Source organism: Moschus berezovskii, chromosome 5 (assembly GCF_049115385.1).
Source record: "Moschus berezovskii isolate FMDL1 chromosome 5, NW_MosBer_1.0, whole genome shotgun sequence".
Classification (NCBI taxonomy): Eukaryota; Metazoa; Chordata; class Mammalia; order Artiodactyla; family Moschidae; genus Moschus; species Moschus berezovskii.
The window spans coordinates 102,388,697-102,407,673 of record NC_142464.1 but is presented as its reverse complement, the minus strand read 5'-3'; the positions used below and the strand labels follow the sequence as shown (position 1 = coordinate 102,407,673).

The following is an 18,977-nucleotide window of genomic DNA, read 5'->3' as shown; positions in this document are numbered from 1 at the left end:
GAACAAAGTGAGTGAAGACACAGTGGCAGGATGCGCTGAGGCCCAGACTGCATGAGTGATCTAGAGGGGAAAAATGGGGACTCACCCTCCAGCTCTGCAAGGTGTGGAGGGACTGTGGAGGATATCAGCTTCACAACGGCAACACCAACAGAACAGGAAGAGTCCCATGTTCTAGAGGATTTCAGGACAGCAGTTTCATAAATGCCTTTGCCAAGAGGTTCGACCTGGGCACGGCAGGCGGGGCTCAGCCACATACAGAAAATAATGCCAAGACCCAGCAAGTACTGCTTTGCACCTGGTTCCCAGGGGTCAGTGCTACGTGTCCACAAATTCCAACAAATAATTAACTTTAGACGTTCTTCCATTCAAACTACAACTTCTAAATCTCAGCTCAGTCAGCATCCTATACGTAAATTTTACAGGTTTTCTTTTCATAAGCTTTCCCTCTAAATGTAGCGTAATATTGGTGAAGAAACAAGTCATTCTAGATTCTCATCATTTGATCGAAGCATTTAAAGAAAATGATTTTACTTTGTTGTGAGGAATACAATAAACTGTTCCCTGTATTATATTTATTTCTAAATAATATACAAAAGTTATTTAAAATCAGACACAAATGACACAAAATCCTTTGTTTCCTAATGCAAGCTATTTGATTTGCATCTGCATAAATTGAAAAACAAAGGAATATATTTGATAAGAACAATAGCTGCCTTTTATTGTTCATGTGGGGTTTCTCAGGTGGCGCTAGTGGTAAAGAACCTGCCTGCCAATGCAGGAGAGATAAGAGATGTGGGTTTCAATCCCGGGTGGGGAAGACCCCCTGGAGGAGGGCATGGCAACCCACTCCAGTATTCTTGACTGGAGTATCCCATGGAGAGAGGAGCCTGGCATGCTACAATCCATAGGGCTGCAAATAGTTGGACACGACTGAAGTGACTTAGCAAGCATACACTGGCCACATACCATGTGTCAGTCATAATATATTTACATTTTCAAACATCTTTTCTAACCTTCATATTAGTGGCTTAAAGTAAATAATATTAACCCCATTTATAGCTGAGAAAACTGAGGCTCAAGGTGGTTAAATGACTTGCCCAAACATACAGCAAAAAGTGGTAGAGTTGAGATTCAAAATGATGCCCCTCACACAAACCTAAAAACTGTTCAGTTGCTTGATTCATTAAGTTTCAAAATCTAAGACCACACAGCAATCCTATATAGAATAAGTTACATATATTTCTGTGTTCGTGTTTTTATTTTTTCACATCTCTGCAAAGCAGCAGCTAACCCTGCCTTGATTGGCAGCTCACTACAGGCAAACATGGAGCCTTATTTATCTTCATTTTCTCTAGATCTTGAGCAGTGGTCAACAGAGGATGAATGGAGTGGGGGACAAGGAACAGGAAAGATGGACAATGGGAAGCAGAAATCCAAGTCTCCAAACATACATGGAGGGTTTACAGGTGCCAGGTGTCATCCTAATCAACACATGTGAATTCACTCATTTAATCCACACAACAGTGCTGTGTGGTAGACATTACTGCCTCCGCTTTGGCCACAAGCAATTGAAACACAGAGTTAAAGAACAGGCTGTTTGAGGCAACAGAGTCAAGATCAGAATCCCAGTGGTTTGTCTCCACTTGAGCAAGGTGTCACCCTCCCTCCCATCTCTGGTTCTGCAGAATGAAGGCAGCACCTGCCAGGGGCACACACAGCTCCATCCTCCAACCTTTGTGATACATATTTTAAAAATGGGCTAAATTCTACTCTTTCTCTACTCAGAGTCAACAGTTTTGAGCTATTCATTTCAAACTCATCTTCTATGGTGTGTGTTAATGTAGTTGTTCTAACTTCGTGTGGGCTCTTCTATCTATGATCTATGTACACAGTTTAATAGTCCCACCAGAGTGAGACAGAAGTTGATTGAAAAGAGGGGTGAGACGGGCAAGAAAGAATGTTCTCAGGACAGGCGAGCTCAGTCTGGATCCAGATTTAGATTTAACACCAAGGTTTTTAAGACGAGGTAACGAAACTACCACTCTGGCAGAAAGAATACAGTGAGTCTAGGACAAGTGGTACCCAACAGCCATGGTGGAAGGGTACAAGGCCACGTGGCATAGAGATGGGGCAATCAATCAACATCCATACATGGGTCAAGCTTGACCATGAGGTCAGGGTTAAGAGACGGGCTGTTAATTCCTGGAAATGGGTCACAATAGGACAAGTGGCAGGAACCACAGTAGAATCTCAATACTAGGACCTGATGTCCATGGGGTCAAAAAGGAATGCTGGACCAGATCTAGTTAGCACCAAAAGAAGTCTACGGGTTAAGGCAGATGCCTGAGTGCCACAGCTAAAGGGTGTGTTCTGGGCATCAGGAGGGTGATTACTCCTTGGTCCTCTCTGCTGTGGGACAGTGACAACTTCCAGATTGTCCATCTCCAATTTAGATGGATATAAAGCCTGGGTGGTGCTGAGCCTTCAGGTAAAGTGATCAAAGCATTACACTCTCAAGTTGAAGCACTGACTGGTGGGGGGACACAAAATGTGATTTATAATTATGTTATTCAGTTTAATCAAGCACAAGATTATAACAATAATGTGAATATATGTACACATGTACATGTTTGTAGGCATATGCGTATATGTGTGTCTATATCATAAAACTCAAGGGAAAAGAAACAGTGATAAAGGCCCCTAAGGATGTGGTTCTCAGGTAGGACTCAAGCCATTCTTTTACCTCCCTCTGGTTTACTTTCTTGATTCTTTTCTTGAAGAGTCATGGGTCTATGTGCCTCTTGGGTCTGCCTCGAATTTCTCATTCTGTCTCATATTCAACATGGTGAGCATGAATATTAATCAGCTAATTTCTGGTAATGAGTTCCCTCAGCACGTGTTCGCTTTCTTTTGCTTTTGATGGGTCAATAAAGTGGCAATTAATGCCAGCCAGAACATAAATGATTCTGGCAGAAGGAATCAATCCAGAAAAACCATAAAATGGCAGGCTTCATTTAGAAAAGTTTAGCACTCTGAATGAGCACTGGTTGATCAACTTCTAAGGTCAGTGGTGAAAAAACACCCAAAATGGTGCAAAGCACAAATATTGCAAAAAAAAAAAAAAATCCGATAATGAGAAAGTTTATTTGGAAAGATTATTTGGGCAATCTCACCATCAAATGAGTATATGGAAATTGATCACAAGTTTAGCCTTAATTTTTAAGATCGTTCTCTTTCTTCTCTCTCTCCTCTTGCTCTCTTTTTTCTTCTCATTTTATGCATAAAAATGCAACCAGGCTGAACTAAAGCAAATTGGTTTAATTCCCTGGAGGGAGCATGAACAAATTTTCCCAGCAACTTTCTACTAAGGCATTTGTGTATGGGCATGTGGATGGAATGTGGAAGCAGTCAGCTACATAAACCAGTAATCAAATGAAACATTACCCATTTCAAAGTGCCCTGAAACCGCATTAACATCACCAATTAAAACACTGGGCTTGGGAGGAAGGAAAGTGGCCAAAAAAAGAAAAAAGTAAACATGTATGTGGGACATTTGGCCGGGGTGGAGGAGGTATAGGGGGAAAATAAAATCTAGGGGGAATTACTTCCCTTTCAAAGGCAAATCTGTTGCAAGAGTGCTAGCAGGAGGTCTCTTTGATGGGATAGAAGAAAGGAATAAAGAACACATTCAATAATTTCATCAAATTGAAATTTCAGCAGTTTACCTAAATTGCCGAACCATTAGACACTTAAAAAAGCATTCGCGTGCACCGACTTTAAACCTTTTCTAAAATAACCAGTAAACAGAACAGGATTGAAATAAACATCAAGAGTTCTTTTCTCTTTTGTGGCTGACACTGCTGTGGAAAAGCTGGTCCTTCAAGGATCACCAAGGGGTAGGATATTCCTTCATCACTCGAACACTTATTCAACAAATGCCAAACAAATCTGAACCCTTCGTGCAGCCCTTGATGTTGGGGATACAGAAATAAAGAAGAATTCTTCCAGATCTCAAAAAGCCCCCATGTCAGACTCAGAAGCCAGGATGCTTCCCTTTCTGTAATGTGACTGGATCCAGGCCCACTATCCTCACAGCCACATGGCACACACTGTGCCACTGTTTCCTTTCAAGGTGGTTTCCACAGTCCTGTGGATTCTGCCCATAACCATGAGCAGGAGAGGAAATGGCCAGCAGTCTCCTCCATGAGGGACTTTCACCTGGCCTTGGAGCTCATTCAGCCTGCACACCTAAAGAATACCATGCTCTGACTCTCCTTTTTTCCCAGCAGATCACTAGAATCTGTTCATCTTGCACAACCAAAGTTTTAGACTTGCTGAACTGCAGGAATCCATTTTTTTTTTTGCCCATGGCAACCGCCCTTCTACTCTCTGCTTCTGTCAGTTTTGTTATGTTAGATACTTCAATATGTCATCGTTGTTTAGTCACTAAATCATGTCCAACTCTTTTTTGATCCCAAGGACTGTAGCCCACCAGGCTCCGCTGTCCATGGGGATTTCCCAGGCAAGAATACTGCAGTGGGTTGCCATTTCCTTCCCCAGGGGATCATTCTGACCCAGGGATGGAACCTGGATCTCCTACACTGGCAGGCGGGTTCTTGACTTACCACTGAGTCATCAGGAAAACCAAGATACCTCAAGGAAGGGATATTATAGAGCACCCATCCTTCTGTGACTGGCTTATTTCATTTAGTACAATGTCTCCAGTTCAACCACATTGTCTCATATGGAAGATTTTCTTCTTGTTTAAGGCTGAATAGTATTCCACTGCATACACAGACTATATTTTGTTTATCTGCTAATCCATAAGTGGACATGTAAATTGCTTTTATTACTTAGATTGCCTAGATAGCACTGGTTCTCTTTTACCATTTTCCCTCTGACTTTTCTGAAAATCTAACCAAGGACATGAACAAAAGGAGCCTACTAGCTGACCCTCAGACTGGCCCATCTCCTGATTCCTGTCACATCCCTGCCCTTTGGCTCAGCTGCAGAATGCAGCTACCACAGTTCTCTGGGATGACACCCAAGACCCACCCTCTGGTCCATCTGCCTCCTCAGGTTTTCCGGCTACTGCACACCCTGCCTCAGGTTCTGGGCACACCTGATTCCCTGTCTCTTTCGAAAGACAAACTTAGGATTCTGTCCTTTTCTTGGCTCTCACCATCACACCTCCCTCCATTTCTGCACTAAAAAGAGTTCTTTATACATTTACTCTTTAACTTATACCCATGATTATAAACACTACTGAAAAAACAGTCAAGCCCATGTATAAAAAACAAATTAAATCATATTATGACTATTCCCACCTCTAGAGATGATTATGATACTAGAATTTCAACTAGATTGTAATAAAAAATACAGAGTTAAAAATATAAACAAAGATTTCTCTGGTGGTCCAGTGGTTAAGAATCCACTTGCCAATGCAAGAGACATGGGTTCAATCTCTGGTCCAGGAAGTTATCACATGCCACAGGGCAACTAAGCCCGTGCGCCAGAACTACTGAAGACCAAGTGCTTTAGGGTGCAGGCTCTGTGACAAGAGAAGTCACTCCAATGAGAAGCCCAGCCTGCATATTGCAACTAAAGAGCAGCTCCACTCAGAGCAACCAGAGAAAGCCCATGAGCAGCAATGAAGACCAGTCACAAAATAAATAAATAAAATTTAAAAAAACAAAAATTAGGCATATAAAGCTACTAAAGTAATAAATACTAATATATATGCTAAGTAGGCAGATACTTAAGTAGGAGTAAACGTAAAAGCCTACTCTTATTTGTCCAAGTTTCTTGTTTCTGTTTCTCCCTCTCTAAGTGAAAGTAAAGCTTAAAAATATATAAATATAGTTCCTCTTCATTTAAGTCCTGTGTTCTTACACCATAAAGGAATCTGACTTAACAACTTTTTTAAAGACAATCTGAGCCAAAGTATTTTGTTTGTCATTGTTGAGTTGCTAAGATGTGCCTGACTCTTTGCAACCCCACAGACTATAGCCTGCCAGGCTTCTCTGCCCATGAGATTTCCCAGGCAAAAATACTAGAGTGAGTAGCCATTCCCTTTTCCAGGGAATCTTCTTGACTCAGGGATCAAGCCTGGTGATCAGACCCAGGTCTCCTGCATTGCAGGCAGATTCTTTACCATCCGAGTCACCTGGGAAGCCCGACTCAAAGTATAATGCTTGTCAGATACTGTCCCAGGGGCCCCAGATATGTGCAAAAGGACTTTTAGAAATCATATCACAATGTACATCACTAAAGCACTAATAAAATTATAAAAACACTGTTTGTCAGGTCTCCCATCTACCGTTCTCATGCCATCAGGAATCACATTCAGAATTTCTTCTCCTACTTGAGAAGCTGCTTATAGCTCCGGGTGGCCCCAGGTAGTTTGGGGGCAGGGGGTGGCTTTCTCGGTGGCCTGCTTGACCATGGCGGGTCAGGGCTTACCTGCACAGGAGTGGCGGTCTTGGTAGAAGCCGATCCCACAGGTGGACACACATTGGCCCTGCTGCATCAGCAGGGGAGGCTGGCAGGACGAACACTCAAGCCCACTGGTGCAGGTGGAGCACTGTGGCTGGCAGGCTGGCTCGACAAGGGTGGGAGAAAGAGAAAGGGAACCTCTCATTAGTTTAAGTGTGCTGCCCTGGTGCCAGTCCCTACACAGCCCAATTCTGGAGACACAGAGAATCAGGAAGGCAGGAAAATAACTCTCCCTGCCTTCATTTACACAGCATATATTTCATGCTTTACATATATAAACGCATTTAATCTTCACAACAACGCTATGAGGCAGAGTATCAATCCCACTGTTATGAACGACGAGCAAGCTCACAGAGGTAAAATAACCTGCTCGAGATCAAGGTCACATGAAGGTGGCATTGGAAGCCAGGCAGTTAGGCTCAAGGGTCTTGCTCTTCTCTTCTTATCCATTTGCCCCCAGTAGCTTTCTCACTCTTATTCAGAGACATAAATAACTTCCAAGAAGGTTGAAGATTATGAATCAGGAGAGAGAGTAGGGAGAAGTGAATAATTACAAAAATAATAAAAGCGGTTGACTTTTATCGAGGTCTAACAGCATCCCAGACACTATTCTAGGAACTTGACATGTACTCCCACATGCAATCCTCACAATGCCTCCTGAGAAAGAAACCGGAATCACCCCACTTTACAGGTAAGAATGCTGAGGTGCAGAGAGGTTATACTCACAACCAGGGTGTAAACCTACACATTCTAAAATGGATAATTAACCTCCTGAATTAGAGATAGGAGAAAAAGTAACTATGATTTGGCCTCAACCAAGCCAAATTCTCCCTGTAAGAGCTCCCTCTCATATGTATTATGTGATTCAGTCATGCCTGATTCTGTGTGACCCTATGGACTCTAGACCGCCAGGCTCCTCTGTCCATGGGATTCTCCAGGCAAGGATATTGAAGTGGGTAGCTATTTCCTTCTCCAGGAGATCCTTCTGAACCAGGGATCGAGCCCGCATCTCTTACATCTCCTGCATTGGCAGACGGGTTCTTTATCAATAGTGCCACTTCAGAAGCCCCACATGTAGTATAAGAATTCTGAAATACACATGAACCCCTTCTGGATCCTCTGGCAACCCACAAGAGGTAAGCTCTGTTACCAATTATCTGTATGATATTAAGCAAGCCAGCTCATTCTCTGGTCCACAGATCCCCATTAGCAAAACAATAAAGTTCTAGTAAGTGATCTCGAAGGTCATGTTACCTCCGAAGTTCTATCTTGGATTAACTGATGACTATCCTTGAAAGCAAGAAATCCAGCCATGACTACCTAGTAAACATCTGAATGCCCCATCATCTATTAATACCTCCTGGTAAGCATGGAAACACCCATCAAATGTGAGATGGGTGTAGAGAGGTCAAAGAGCCTACGGATGACATTACCCCCTTCTCATGGTTTTTGGAAGTTGTGCGTTTCCTGCACCATGACCCCATCCAGGATACCAGTGAGCCTCAGTCCCTCCCTGGGTGGTCTGCCTGGAGCCGTACCTAAACAGAGAGCACCAGCTTGGTAAAACCCCAGACCACAGCTGTGCACACATTGTCCATTCCTCAGCAACTTGGTGGGATCCTGACAGAGGTCACAGTGGTCTGGAGACTGAGAGCAGGTCAAGCAGTCTGGGTGGCAACGAACTATGATCAAAGACAAAGAAGAGGAGAACTCAGTAAAGACCATGTAATTTCTCTTGCCGCCTTCCAACAAGGGATCTATGGAGTATATGGATCTGTATAGAATATCGAGAAAACTCTGGGTATGCATGAGAAAGGACTCCAAATAGCAAAACTGATTTCAATGCACGATTTCAAGGAATTACTCCTTGTCTGAAAAACACTGTGTCCAAAGTGAAGATATTAAAAACAATACCAAACCAGCCCTTTGCTGACAATTTACCACCAAATTCAGTGATGATCCCAATGACTGGTAATGAGGTTTGAAATCTTAGAGAAAAAGAAGAAAAAAGTGGCTGTACTTTTTTTTTTTTAAATAATAACTGTTTTTCAACAGTATAGGTTTTATGCATGAAAAGGGCTATAAAGGATCTGTAAAAAAAAATATGGAGAAAACTCTGGGGATGAAAAAGGACTCCAAATAGCAAAATTGATTTCAGTGCAAGATTTCAAGGAATTGCTCCTTGTTTGAAATACAATCACTGTGTCCCCAAAGTGAAAACATTAAAAACATTACCAAACTAGGCCTTTTCATGCTTCTGTCTCCTCCTAGAATACCTATAGAAACAGGAATGACTAGTTCCATGATAGATGATTTAAGCAGATTCAATGATTTATAATTTCCTAGAAGTTTTTCCTAACCTTTGATGTGCATAAAGGTTAAAACATAAAACCTACACTACTGAAAAACAGTTATTATATTCTTAAAAAAAATACAGCCATTTTTTTCTTCTTTTTCTACAAGATTTCAAACCTCATTACCAGTCACTGGGATCATCACTGAACTTGGTGGTAAACTGTCAGTACAGGACTACTTTTAGGTTTCACAGTTGTCAAGGACCTGATTTTCAAGGTTTGAGAAATTATAATACGCTACATATTTGTTTTGGAAAGCCCAAAGAGTCACCTTGGTGAGGGTAAAGTGATGAAACCCTGACATTGCCATGCTTTCCCATGATAAACTCTTCATGGAAACACCGATTAGCCAAAATATGTTGAGTGCCGCAAGTGCAACTGCCAATATGAAAAACTGCGACCCACAGATGAAAACAATTAATTATGAAATATGAGTGCAAGAAAATGCCACTTCTCCAAGGCAGACTGAGCTCTCAGGCAAATTACTGCTCAGCCAGAGCAACTCCAGGGCTTGCCAACAATTATTAACTGGAACTAATTCAACCCCAGGTGATTTGAAGGCAGAGTTGCAGAACAAGTAGATAAAATTTTCTTTTGGAAGAAATTAATGGGTCCTTCAACTTCAAAAACCCATTTGAGAACTCCAAAAGGACCATCTGTTTAATAGTTCATCTTAAAGAAATGAACATCCATAACAAACTTGCAACAATTTTTCTTTGATCTTCGACAACGAAGCAGTCCTACTAACCATATTTGCCTTTAAAAGTTTTTGAACATTATTGTATTTTATTTTCACAATAATTTTGCAAGGAAGATAAGATCATTTTATCAACAAGAACATGAAGATTCAGAGAGGACCAATGACTTCTGTGAGGTCACATACTCATAATCAGCTGAGTTTGGCAAACGTGTGGACCAAGATTAATTAGCATCATTTGTTAGAAAAAATTAAGAAGAAACAAACAAACAAACCGAATGAGTGAGTAGAGAAAAATAAGCAAGGGGTGGGAGGAAAGGGGATCTCTCTGAATTGTATGGCAGTAAGAATAGTTCAGCAGACATAAATTGGTCATGGACCCACCTGATGTGCAATCGGGACAGCACTGTCCCTCCACCACCTGGGCTAGCGTGGCCACCGGGCATGGAGGACAAGAGGGCGCATAGCAAGTTACCTTAGCCCCCTGGCACTCACACACCTCACAAGGGCCATCCTCCCACTTCTCTCCCTCCTGCAGGAAAGAGCAAAGAAGGACGTTGTTATCAGAGTGCAGAGATTCAGAAGCCAGTTGGCTGGTGGAGAATGTATGATTTCCATAAGGGTCAAAGTGAAGGCTCCTGATTAGTACAATGTCAAACCTAACTGAAACAGGACATCAGTAGAAAAGTTCAAGCCAGTCAATCCTAAAGGAAATCAACCCTGAATATTCATTTAAAGGACTGATGCTAAAGATGAGGCTCCAACCCTTTGGCCATCTGATGGGAAGAGCTAACTCACTGGAAAAGACCTTGATGCTGGGAGAGATTGAAGGCAAAAGGAGAAGGGGATAGCAGAGGAAGAGATAGTTAGATACCATCACTGACTCAGTTAACATGAATTTGAGCAAACTCTGGGAGACAATAGAAGCCAGAGGAGCCTGGCATGCTACAGTCCACAGAGTTGCAAAGAGTTGGACATGACTTAGTGACTGAACAACAACAAGAGTTATAAATTTAAAAGGATAGCGTCAACCCTTCTTTTTTCATAATTGATTTATTTTAAAGTACCACCCAGGCAGAAAGATGAAGTGTGAAAGCATTCTGGGGCTTCCAGAATATGCAAGAAGCACATAACAATTGTTTCTTAACCTATCTCAGCAAAACAAAAGAAAACAAAACAAAAACACCAGAAGGGATTACTATGTACCTGGTGATTAGCAGGTACATTAAATACAATCTTTATAACAACAGTAGGAAGCAGGTTAAAATGCTGAATTTCCTTATTGTTACTATAGTAAGAGCAACAGTAGGGTCATGTATTCTTACAGTGACAGCTCTCCCAAACCCACATTTTGTGGGCTGTGGATGTGCCTTGGGCTTTCTCACACTAAATATTCTTTTCAGCCAAGCAAATGATGATAATAAACATTAGTGCTTTGACAGAGCATCCAAAGTGAATTATAAAGAGCAATTCCTTTCTGCTCACTGTGCTATTCACCCTGGAGATAGAAAAAAGACAAAAGTTCCTACCAGAATGTTTGGGGACATGAAGGAGGTATTGTTACAGAGAATAAAAGGGCATACTTTAAAATAAAGGTTTGATAAAATGTTTACTAAGTCAGTTGATGTTAAGCATTCTGAACAATTAATGTGACAGTATGTAGCAAAAGTTCAATGAATCAGTCTTTGTTACCATTACAATTCTTAATCCCAGACCACCATAGCGCCATCAAATATGACTATCAAAAATACTGAGCATTAAGGTTTCCCAGGACAGTTTATGCAGATCACTGCTTAAAATAATTGTGTACATATTTACCTACAAGCTAAAAATGTATACTTACTGGAATACGTTTAACTTTACTTGCATTTGAGGACATCTAGAAACAAAGCAAAACAGAAACATATTTATTTTTATACTACTAAAAACACCACTAGGCTGATCTAGTCATTTTTCCCCAAGTAACAAGCAACTTCAGTCACTGTTTATGAACATAAATAAAATAAATATCAAAAACAAGAAAAGCATACCAATATGAGGTGAAGACAATATGCCTAGGAAATATTTTTGAATTCTTATTCTCACTTTGTCCTGGAGTATTTGGCTTTAATTCCCCTCAATATGAAGGACTTTGTAGGCAAGAGACCTAAGCGTGTAAGAGCAATTCTTGAAACTTCAATGGTACTGCAGCATCATGGGAATTTGTGCTTATTTAAAACAACTTGCTTTTATTGAATTCTACTGGGCTTGATTTACCTCCAAAAATGGACAGGAAAATTAATACTGTGATAAAGAGAGAAAACACAACTTCAATACTTATAGGGAACCTTTAATCTCCTAAATTCTTAGGAAACAAAGGTAACTAAATTATGAAGTATCAGTATGAAGCAAACAATGCCAACAGCAGGATGATAATAATAATAATCTTAAGCTTCTTTATATGCCAGGTATTGTTCTAACTTTATATGTATCATCTCAGTAGACCCATGAGATAAGTACTATTTTTATCTCTATAGCTGAAGATTAAGTAACTTGCCCAAGGTCATTGTCAGTATGTGGCAAAGTAGGGGTTTGAATTTAGAGCTCGAATGTTTTAACCCTACACAAGACAGCATCCCCAGCTTATACAAAACATTGGCAAGTTGACAGGTGCAATTTACCCCGATCACAAGAGAAAAGGGTGTAGGAATCAGTTCACCAGTCAAAGCACCTAATCCTAAACCTGATAATCCCACTTTGATTGGTCAGTGAAGCAGTTGTATCTATGATTAACAGAGGTGTTTTTAAGCACACATTGAACTTATCAACATTCCAAGAACCCCATGTGGAAAATAAGAGCTATAAAGATAGAGCAAATTTGAAGAGATTAAGATAAATATGTTTCCCTGGGGGTATAGAAGAAAAAAAAGTACAGACTTAGGGATAAATAAAACCTGAACTAATAGAGTTCTGCTCTATATCCACCATATCAAAATCCTTTCAGCTCTACCTGCAGAATAAACCTAGAGCCTGATCGCTTTATATCACTGCCTCCCTAGACCAAACCACCACCACTTTCCTCCAGACTACTGCAAAAACCTTCTAACCAAACCACCTAGTATCAGTCTCACCTCCTTTGTCACTTGCCCATGTGGTGGCCAATGTGACTCTCTCACAAGTAAGCCCCTCGCAGCCCTGCTCTGCTCAGGACTGTCCAGTAGCTCCCATCCGTGTGCGGGTGAAACCAGGGTCCAGGCTACCTCCTGCACCTCATCTCAGAGCCCTTTCCCCTCATTCCCTTGGTTCCAGCCGAACTCACTTTCTTGCTGTTTTCTGGACCTGCCAAGCACACTTCTGCTTCACTGTTTTTTCCTTTGCTGATTTCTCTTCCTGGTACGTATCCCCTTGCAACATATCCCTGGCTCACTCCCTCAGCATCTTCTTTCAGGTTTTGCTCAAATTTCTCTTCATGAGAGGACTGCCCCCATCATCTGATGTAAAAGATGCCTCTCTCCCCTCACTTACTACCCAGCTGCTTTATTTTCAGAGCGGTGCCTGTCACCACCCAACACATGTGCTTGTTGTCTATGGGCCCACCATGAAACAGAAGCTCCTTGGGAGCAGGGACTCTGCCTGCTGTGTGGGCTTCTGTATCTCCAGTACCTGGCACAACAACTGTGCAATCATGTTTGTTAAACAAGTGAATGGGTAAAAGAAATGAAAAGGTAATGCCCCCTTATTAAACTAATTTCCAAAGATTCATTTTTATTAGTCTTCGGTTATTACCCGATACTCACAAATTCTGCATTTTCTTCATAAACACAATAACCATTCCTTGAAATGCATTCAGGACAGCATTTTCCCTCTAAGTGAATTAATTCTTCACCCTGCAGAATAAAGGTTGCAGAAGTACACATCAAATTAACATCTCCAGGTAGCAGCACTAAATTGTGAAGTGGCTAAATTCCCTAAGTAGAATGAAAAGCCATAACACACCCCTCCGCTTTGGCGCATGACTTATTGCACCTCCCCTGTGCTATATCACTATGAAAAGCCTAGTCAATACAGCTCACTCCTTCCTCCAAGTGTTTTTCTCTTTCCAGTTCTGATGATCTTTGTGTATAATTTCCTACCCATGACCAGGAACTCCCGTGAAGAAGAAAGGCCACAAATAATCTTGTAGTCATGGAAAGTTATGAGTTTCAGAAAAGGACCTTAAATTTATGTTCAGGGCTTGAACTTGTGATTTGATTTCATTCAGTTCAGTTCAGTTCAGTACAGTCGCTCAGTCGTGTCCGACTCTTTGCAACCGCATGAACCACAGCATGCCAGGCCTCCCTGTCCATCAACAACTTCCGGAGTTCACTCAAACTCATGTCCATAGAGTCGGTGATGCCATCCAGCCATCTCATTCTCTGTTGTCCCCGTCTCCTCCCACCCCCAATCCCTCCCAGCATCAGACTCTTTTCCAGGGAGTCAGCTCGTCGCATGAGGTGGCCAAAGTATTGCAGTTTCAGCTTTAGCATCAGTCCCTCCAATGAACACCCAGGATTGATCTCCTCTAGAATGGACTGGTTGGATCTCCTTGCAGTCCAAGGGACTCTCAAGAGTCTTCTCCAGCACCACAGTTCAAAAGCATCAATTCTTCGGCGATCAGCTTTCTTCACAGTCCAACTCTCACATCCATACATGACCCCGGGAAAAACCATAGCCTTGACTAGACGGACCTTTGTTGGGAAAGTAATGTCTCTGCTTTTTAATATGCTATCTAGGCTGGTCATAACTTTCCTTCCAAGGAGTAAGCATCTTTTAATTTCCTGGCTGCAATCAGCATCTGCAGTGATTTTGGAGCCCAAAAAAATTAAGTCTGACACTGTTTCCACTGTTTCCCCATCTATTTCCCATGAAGTGATGGGACCAGATGCCATGAACTTCGTTTTCTGAATGTTGAGCTTCAAACCAAACTTTTCATTAACAGTGCTCAAATCACACCAACATTTTCCCTTTTATACAAATTCAGGCACATCCCTATACGCACAGATGAAGTCTTGGGCATAAATTAAACAGAAGAAAATTAATTTATATTCAATATTCTGAAACTGTTATCCAATTCACATAATCACTATTTAAAATATTACAAGAGGAAGGAAAGAAATGCCACACTAGGAAGGCAGATATTAAACTTTCAAAGCCATCATTTTATCACTTTTAACTTATCAAAATAAATCATTTCAAATTTTTTATTATAAAATAATAAATGCCTACTATAAAAATAATTCTGAATTCTATAACTTAGAAAACATAATTTCATTAAACATAAGTCCTATCTCCCAGGAAATCTGCTATTTAAAAGACAAGCTTTATTTACAACTTTTCATATGCATATAGTAGCATCTAACATCTGTAGGCTAAAGAGTATTCTTTAAAACACTTCCCACTTTCTAATGATGTATCTACTTTTTAAAAAATGATGATGTTTCTTTACATGAATACGTTATTTAATTTGTTATCTATATTACATTCGAAGTGTAAAAACCATGTTAGGTAAAAACTGAGTAATGTAAAATTGAATAAACAGAATAATCACAGTATTTTATGTTTAAAAACACTGTGCACTAAAGAAAAATATGAAAAAAAAGCATTGGTTGTCTTTCAATTGTAGCATTATGAATGGATTTTAAAGTCTCTTTTGTACTTCTCTTGAGCCTTCAATTTTCTAAGTGAATATGTATTATTTTAATGAAACTATCACTTTTAAAAGAAACACAAAAGTATATGAATGACCATAATTTTTATAATATCTAAAAAGTTATTTCAAAAAGGAAGGGGTTAGATAGATCACCATTCCTCAAAATTTCATGCCAGTCAGAGGGTGCTACAGGGAGCAGACGTATTTACATATAAATTGTTTTGCAGAAACGTGACAAATCAGCTGGTAGTGAAGGCCTAACCCACAAACACAGAGAAATTTGCTTTCCAAGCATATAAAGGGGTTTATAAACATGTAATCTAAGTCACTTAAAACAATGTTTTGAAACAAGACAGAGGACGCGTACTTCTATTAAAGTTGAAATGCATGAGACATTCTTGAGTGCCTACTACAATAAAAACAGACAAAACTGAAAATGGAGCCTGCGTCACTCTGATAAGGCAAAGAAGGTAGCTTTTCTGAGTCTTCAAAAGCTCCTGAAAATAACCACTAGCCCTGCACCTGGGGAGTGAGGATGCAGTTTCGGTGAGGCAGGAAGTTCTAAATAGATTTGCTATTTATAGACATCTTGATGCCCCAAACTGCATCACTTCACTGCGATGAGGAGCTTGCTCCAATTAGCATCAGACTTGGCTTTGAGAAAAATTGCTGTGTGAAACAAAACTAACTCTTCTTTTTAAGAGGATTCTGCTGCATAGGCCAGATGGAATCTGCTAACCCCTCACCACTGAATCACACCAGCATCCATCCACCAGACAGAGACTTTGCCATTCCACCAACCTGCCCACTGGAAGAGAAAACACTCTTTGGAGGGAATTTTCCTCTGCTGGAAAAGGGAAAAGCACCTCACATTTACGGCATGACTACTTTCTTCCATGTCTTTTGCTAGAAACTTTGATTTCCTTACCATTTTATCTCTCATATATGAATGTGAGGTCTTTAAAAAAAAAATGGCAAATTGACTTCGTCATTTGAATTCATGCTCAAAGATAATACTAAATATAGAAACATGGAAATCATCCTGTTACACTATTCTACTGCTGATTTACTTATATTTCAACGTCTAGGGATTCAGTTCTATACATCAATGACAAAGGTCATGCCACCTGCTCCTTTTTCAACAAAGAAAAACTGTTTGCTATTTCAATGTTATCATAACATTGCTGTTGATAATAATGCAATAATTATTACAATGGTGATGCTGCACACTTTTGCCTCTTTCTTTAGAAGTTTACTTTTCTGCACCCTTGTGGATATAGACACAGACTTATTCTACCTTTGGTATGAAGATTAGAAATCAAATGACCTTGATATATTTTAGAATAGGCAGAAAGTGGGGTAGAATTGAGTAAAAATACCAATAGCGTACTTTTACTGCTTCCCTGGGCAAATGTCATCATTTTCTCCAGGTGCTCCTAACACATTTCATTCATGTTAATTCCTAATCATTGGTGTCACTGCATATTATAATTCCTAGGTACGTATCCGATTTCCCTCGAAAAGCCTGGGAACTCTTCAGATTAAAATGTATCTTATTCATCCTGTTATCTCCAACCTACACAGAAGTTCAGAAGTGAGTATCCCAGGATTTCATAAGGTCATTGAGAAAGTGAAAGTGTTAGTCACTCAGTCGTGTTCGATTCTTCACGATTCCATGGACTGTAGCCTGCCAGGTGCCTCTATCTAATTCTCCAAGCAAGAATACTGGAGTGGGTTGCCATTCCCTTTTCCAGGGGATCCTCCTGACCCAGGGATGGAACCCATGTCTCCTGCATTGCAGGCAGATTCTTTACCATTTGAGCCACCAGGGAAGACACTTAAGTGACTCGCACAAGGTCATTAAGCATAGCTATTTACGGAAGTACGGCATAGAAAGAAGGCTGAGTGATATTTTTTGCACGGTTTAGTTTTGGTTAAAATTCCCCATCTGGTAGTACATTCAGTGTAGAATCCAGGGTCTAAAACAATATGTGCTAATTGAGTAAAGATCTGGAGAAATAGGCTGAAGGCATTAGAACTCAATTCATAAAAGAGAAGACGAATGGGCATGGGTGGAGAATTGGAGGGGGTGAGACAGTGCCATGGGGTGACCTGCAGAACACTGAGGCCCATTCCACTGGCTTCAGCAGCTGCTCCCCACCTCCCTAAGAACAGAGGACAGAACCTGGCTTATGCTACCACAGCAGGAGACATGGAAGCCTGGCAGGTACTTGCAAATGCATTAACACTGGGGGTGGGGGGTCAAATTATTTCCTGTGAGTGAGACTCTTGGTATAGACCTGACTGAAACTAGTTGGTTAAGGGACCCACCCTATCAGGATCACCTCTCCCAGATTTTCCATAAACCCTGGAATATCAGACAAATTAAAACCTTGGAAATAACCCAGCATCCTCTGGGCAGACTGCCAAGGCCAGGAAGCCTAGTCTTGGCCCAAGAGAGACAGAGGGAAACAGAAGAGGGCCCTGACCAGGGTTTTTCTCATCTTCATCCAACCAATCTGATTCCCCTGACATAAAGAAGAGAAATGAAAAGGCATGTAGAGGGAAATAAATCTGCAAAAGGCGAGGCCCTCTTTACCTAAATGTGTCTCAGTTCTGAGACACAGAAGTAGGAGGCAACATGAAAAAAGAGCTCTGTCGCTGACAGCCCTGTTTGATAGGCTGTTCCTCCCCAGGAGCCGTGTCAAGAGGAGCTGAGACGTGGGGGAGAACAAGAAAGAAACATGCCTTCACAGACACCCCGCGCTTCAGATCTTCCGAGCTCCGCTCATGCACTCGAGTTCACAACCCCGCGGGAAACTGGCGGGGCGGATGGGAGCGGCCAGGGAGAGGCAGACAGCTTTGAAAGCAATTTGTTTTGCAGCCGGTCAAAACTGAGTTCAAAGGGAAAACAAAAAAAAGCAATTGCCCCACCATATATATCTACAGTCCAAACAGAGGCTACTTTGTTAAAAGATTCTAGAAATTCTGCAGACGGCACAAGTCTGCGGAGGTCAACAGCCTTAATTATTTATGGGGTCTCTCTCCATGCCTCTTTCAAACAAAAACACAAACACATTTCATTTTCTTTCCTGATTCACAGGAAGAGCCTCCAGGTGCCGTCTTGCCACTAAAAGCTGCCAGTGGGGCCTGTGATAGAAGCTGGAGCCCCAGAGCACCTGCGGACCCTGCTTCAGAACCAGATGAGCTGGGCAGCCCCCGACGATGAGGCCCGGCTGCGCTGGCTGTTAGGCTCCTGTCCCATGTCATCCCTTTCTGCGTCCGTGTCTCTGGCTCAGGGCTTCCCATCTACCAGCTGCACAGGGAGCTAACAGCTCCAAGGCTAGCTGTTCCAAGCCAATCTGCACAGAAAGTAACATTTGCACTACAGAATCTCCGTGCTAGAAGACAACTTGAAATTGAGCCCTCAAACCTGGCTGTCCCCTCTGCTGGGAAGGGACGGAAGGGAACAGGTAGGGGACCACCGATCCTGCTGCAGAGAGGGTTTCAAGTTCAAACAGAGATGCCTTCGCTCCTTACCCGGGCACACTCCACTTTGGCACACTCTGCAGTCTGGCAGGTCACTTGGCCATGGTCACACATGCAGAACTCACAGGATGAGGCTTCCCACATTTCATCCTGGTATCGCACGAGCCCTCTGTGTGAGCAGCTTCCAGCAGGAGACACACAGTCCTCACAGCATTGCCCCTGACGCCGAGCCCGTCTCTGACCCTGAGGAAGCAGAGAGAAGGGAGGGGAAGGG

At 41.7% G+C, this 18,977-nt stretch overlaps 1 protein-coding gene across 2 annotated transcripts in view; it reads right to left on the bottom strand.

The window, feature by feature from the left end:
- FRAS1 (Fraser extracellular matrix complex subunit 1) overlaps window positions 1–18,977 on the bottom strand; it is a 533,887-nt gene that overhangs the window by 274,190 nt on the left and 240,720 nt on the right. For both annotated transcript variants that reach the window (XM_055434121.2, XM_055434122.2), the window contains 6 exons: window positions 18,755–18,946; window positions 13,323–13,412; window positions 11,390–11,425; window positions 9,931–10,078; window positions 8,034–8,177; window positions 6,463–6,597 (listed from right to left, as the gene is read on the bottom strand). In XM_055434121.2, the coding sequence (XP_055290096.2) occupies window positions 6,463–6,597; window positions 8,034–8,177; window positions 9,931–10,078; window positions 11,390–11,425; window positions 13,323–13,412; window positions 18,755–18,946 (745 nt within the window). The remainder of the gene's footprint in view (window positions 1–6,462; window positions 6,598–8,033; window positions 8,178–9,930; window positions 10,079–11,389; window positions 11,426–13,322; window positions 13,413–18,754; window positions 18,947–18,977) is intronic.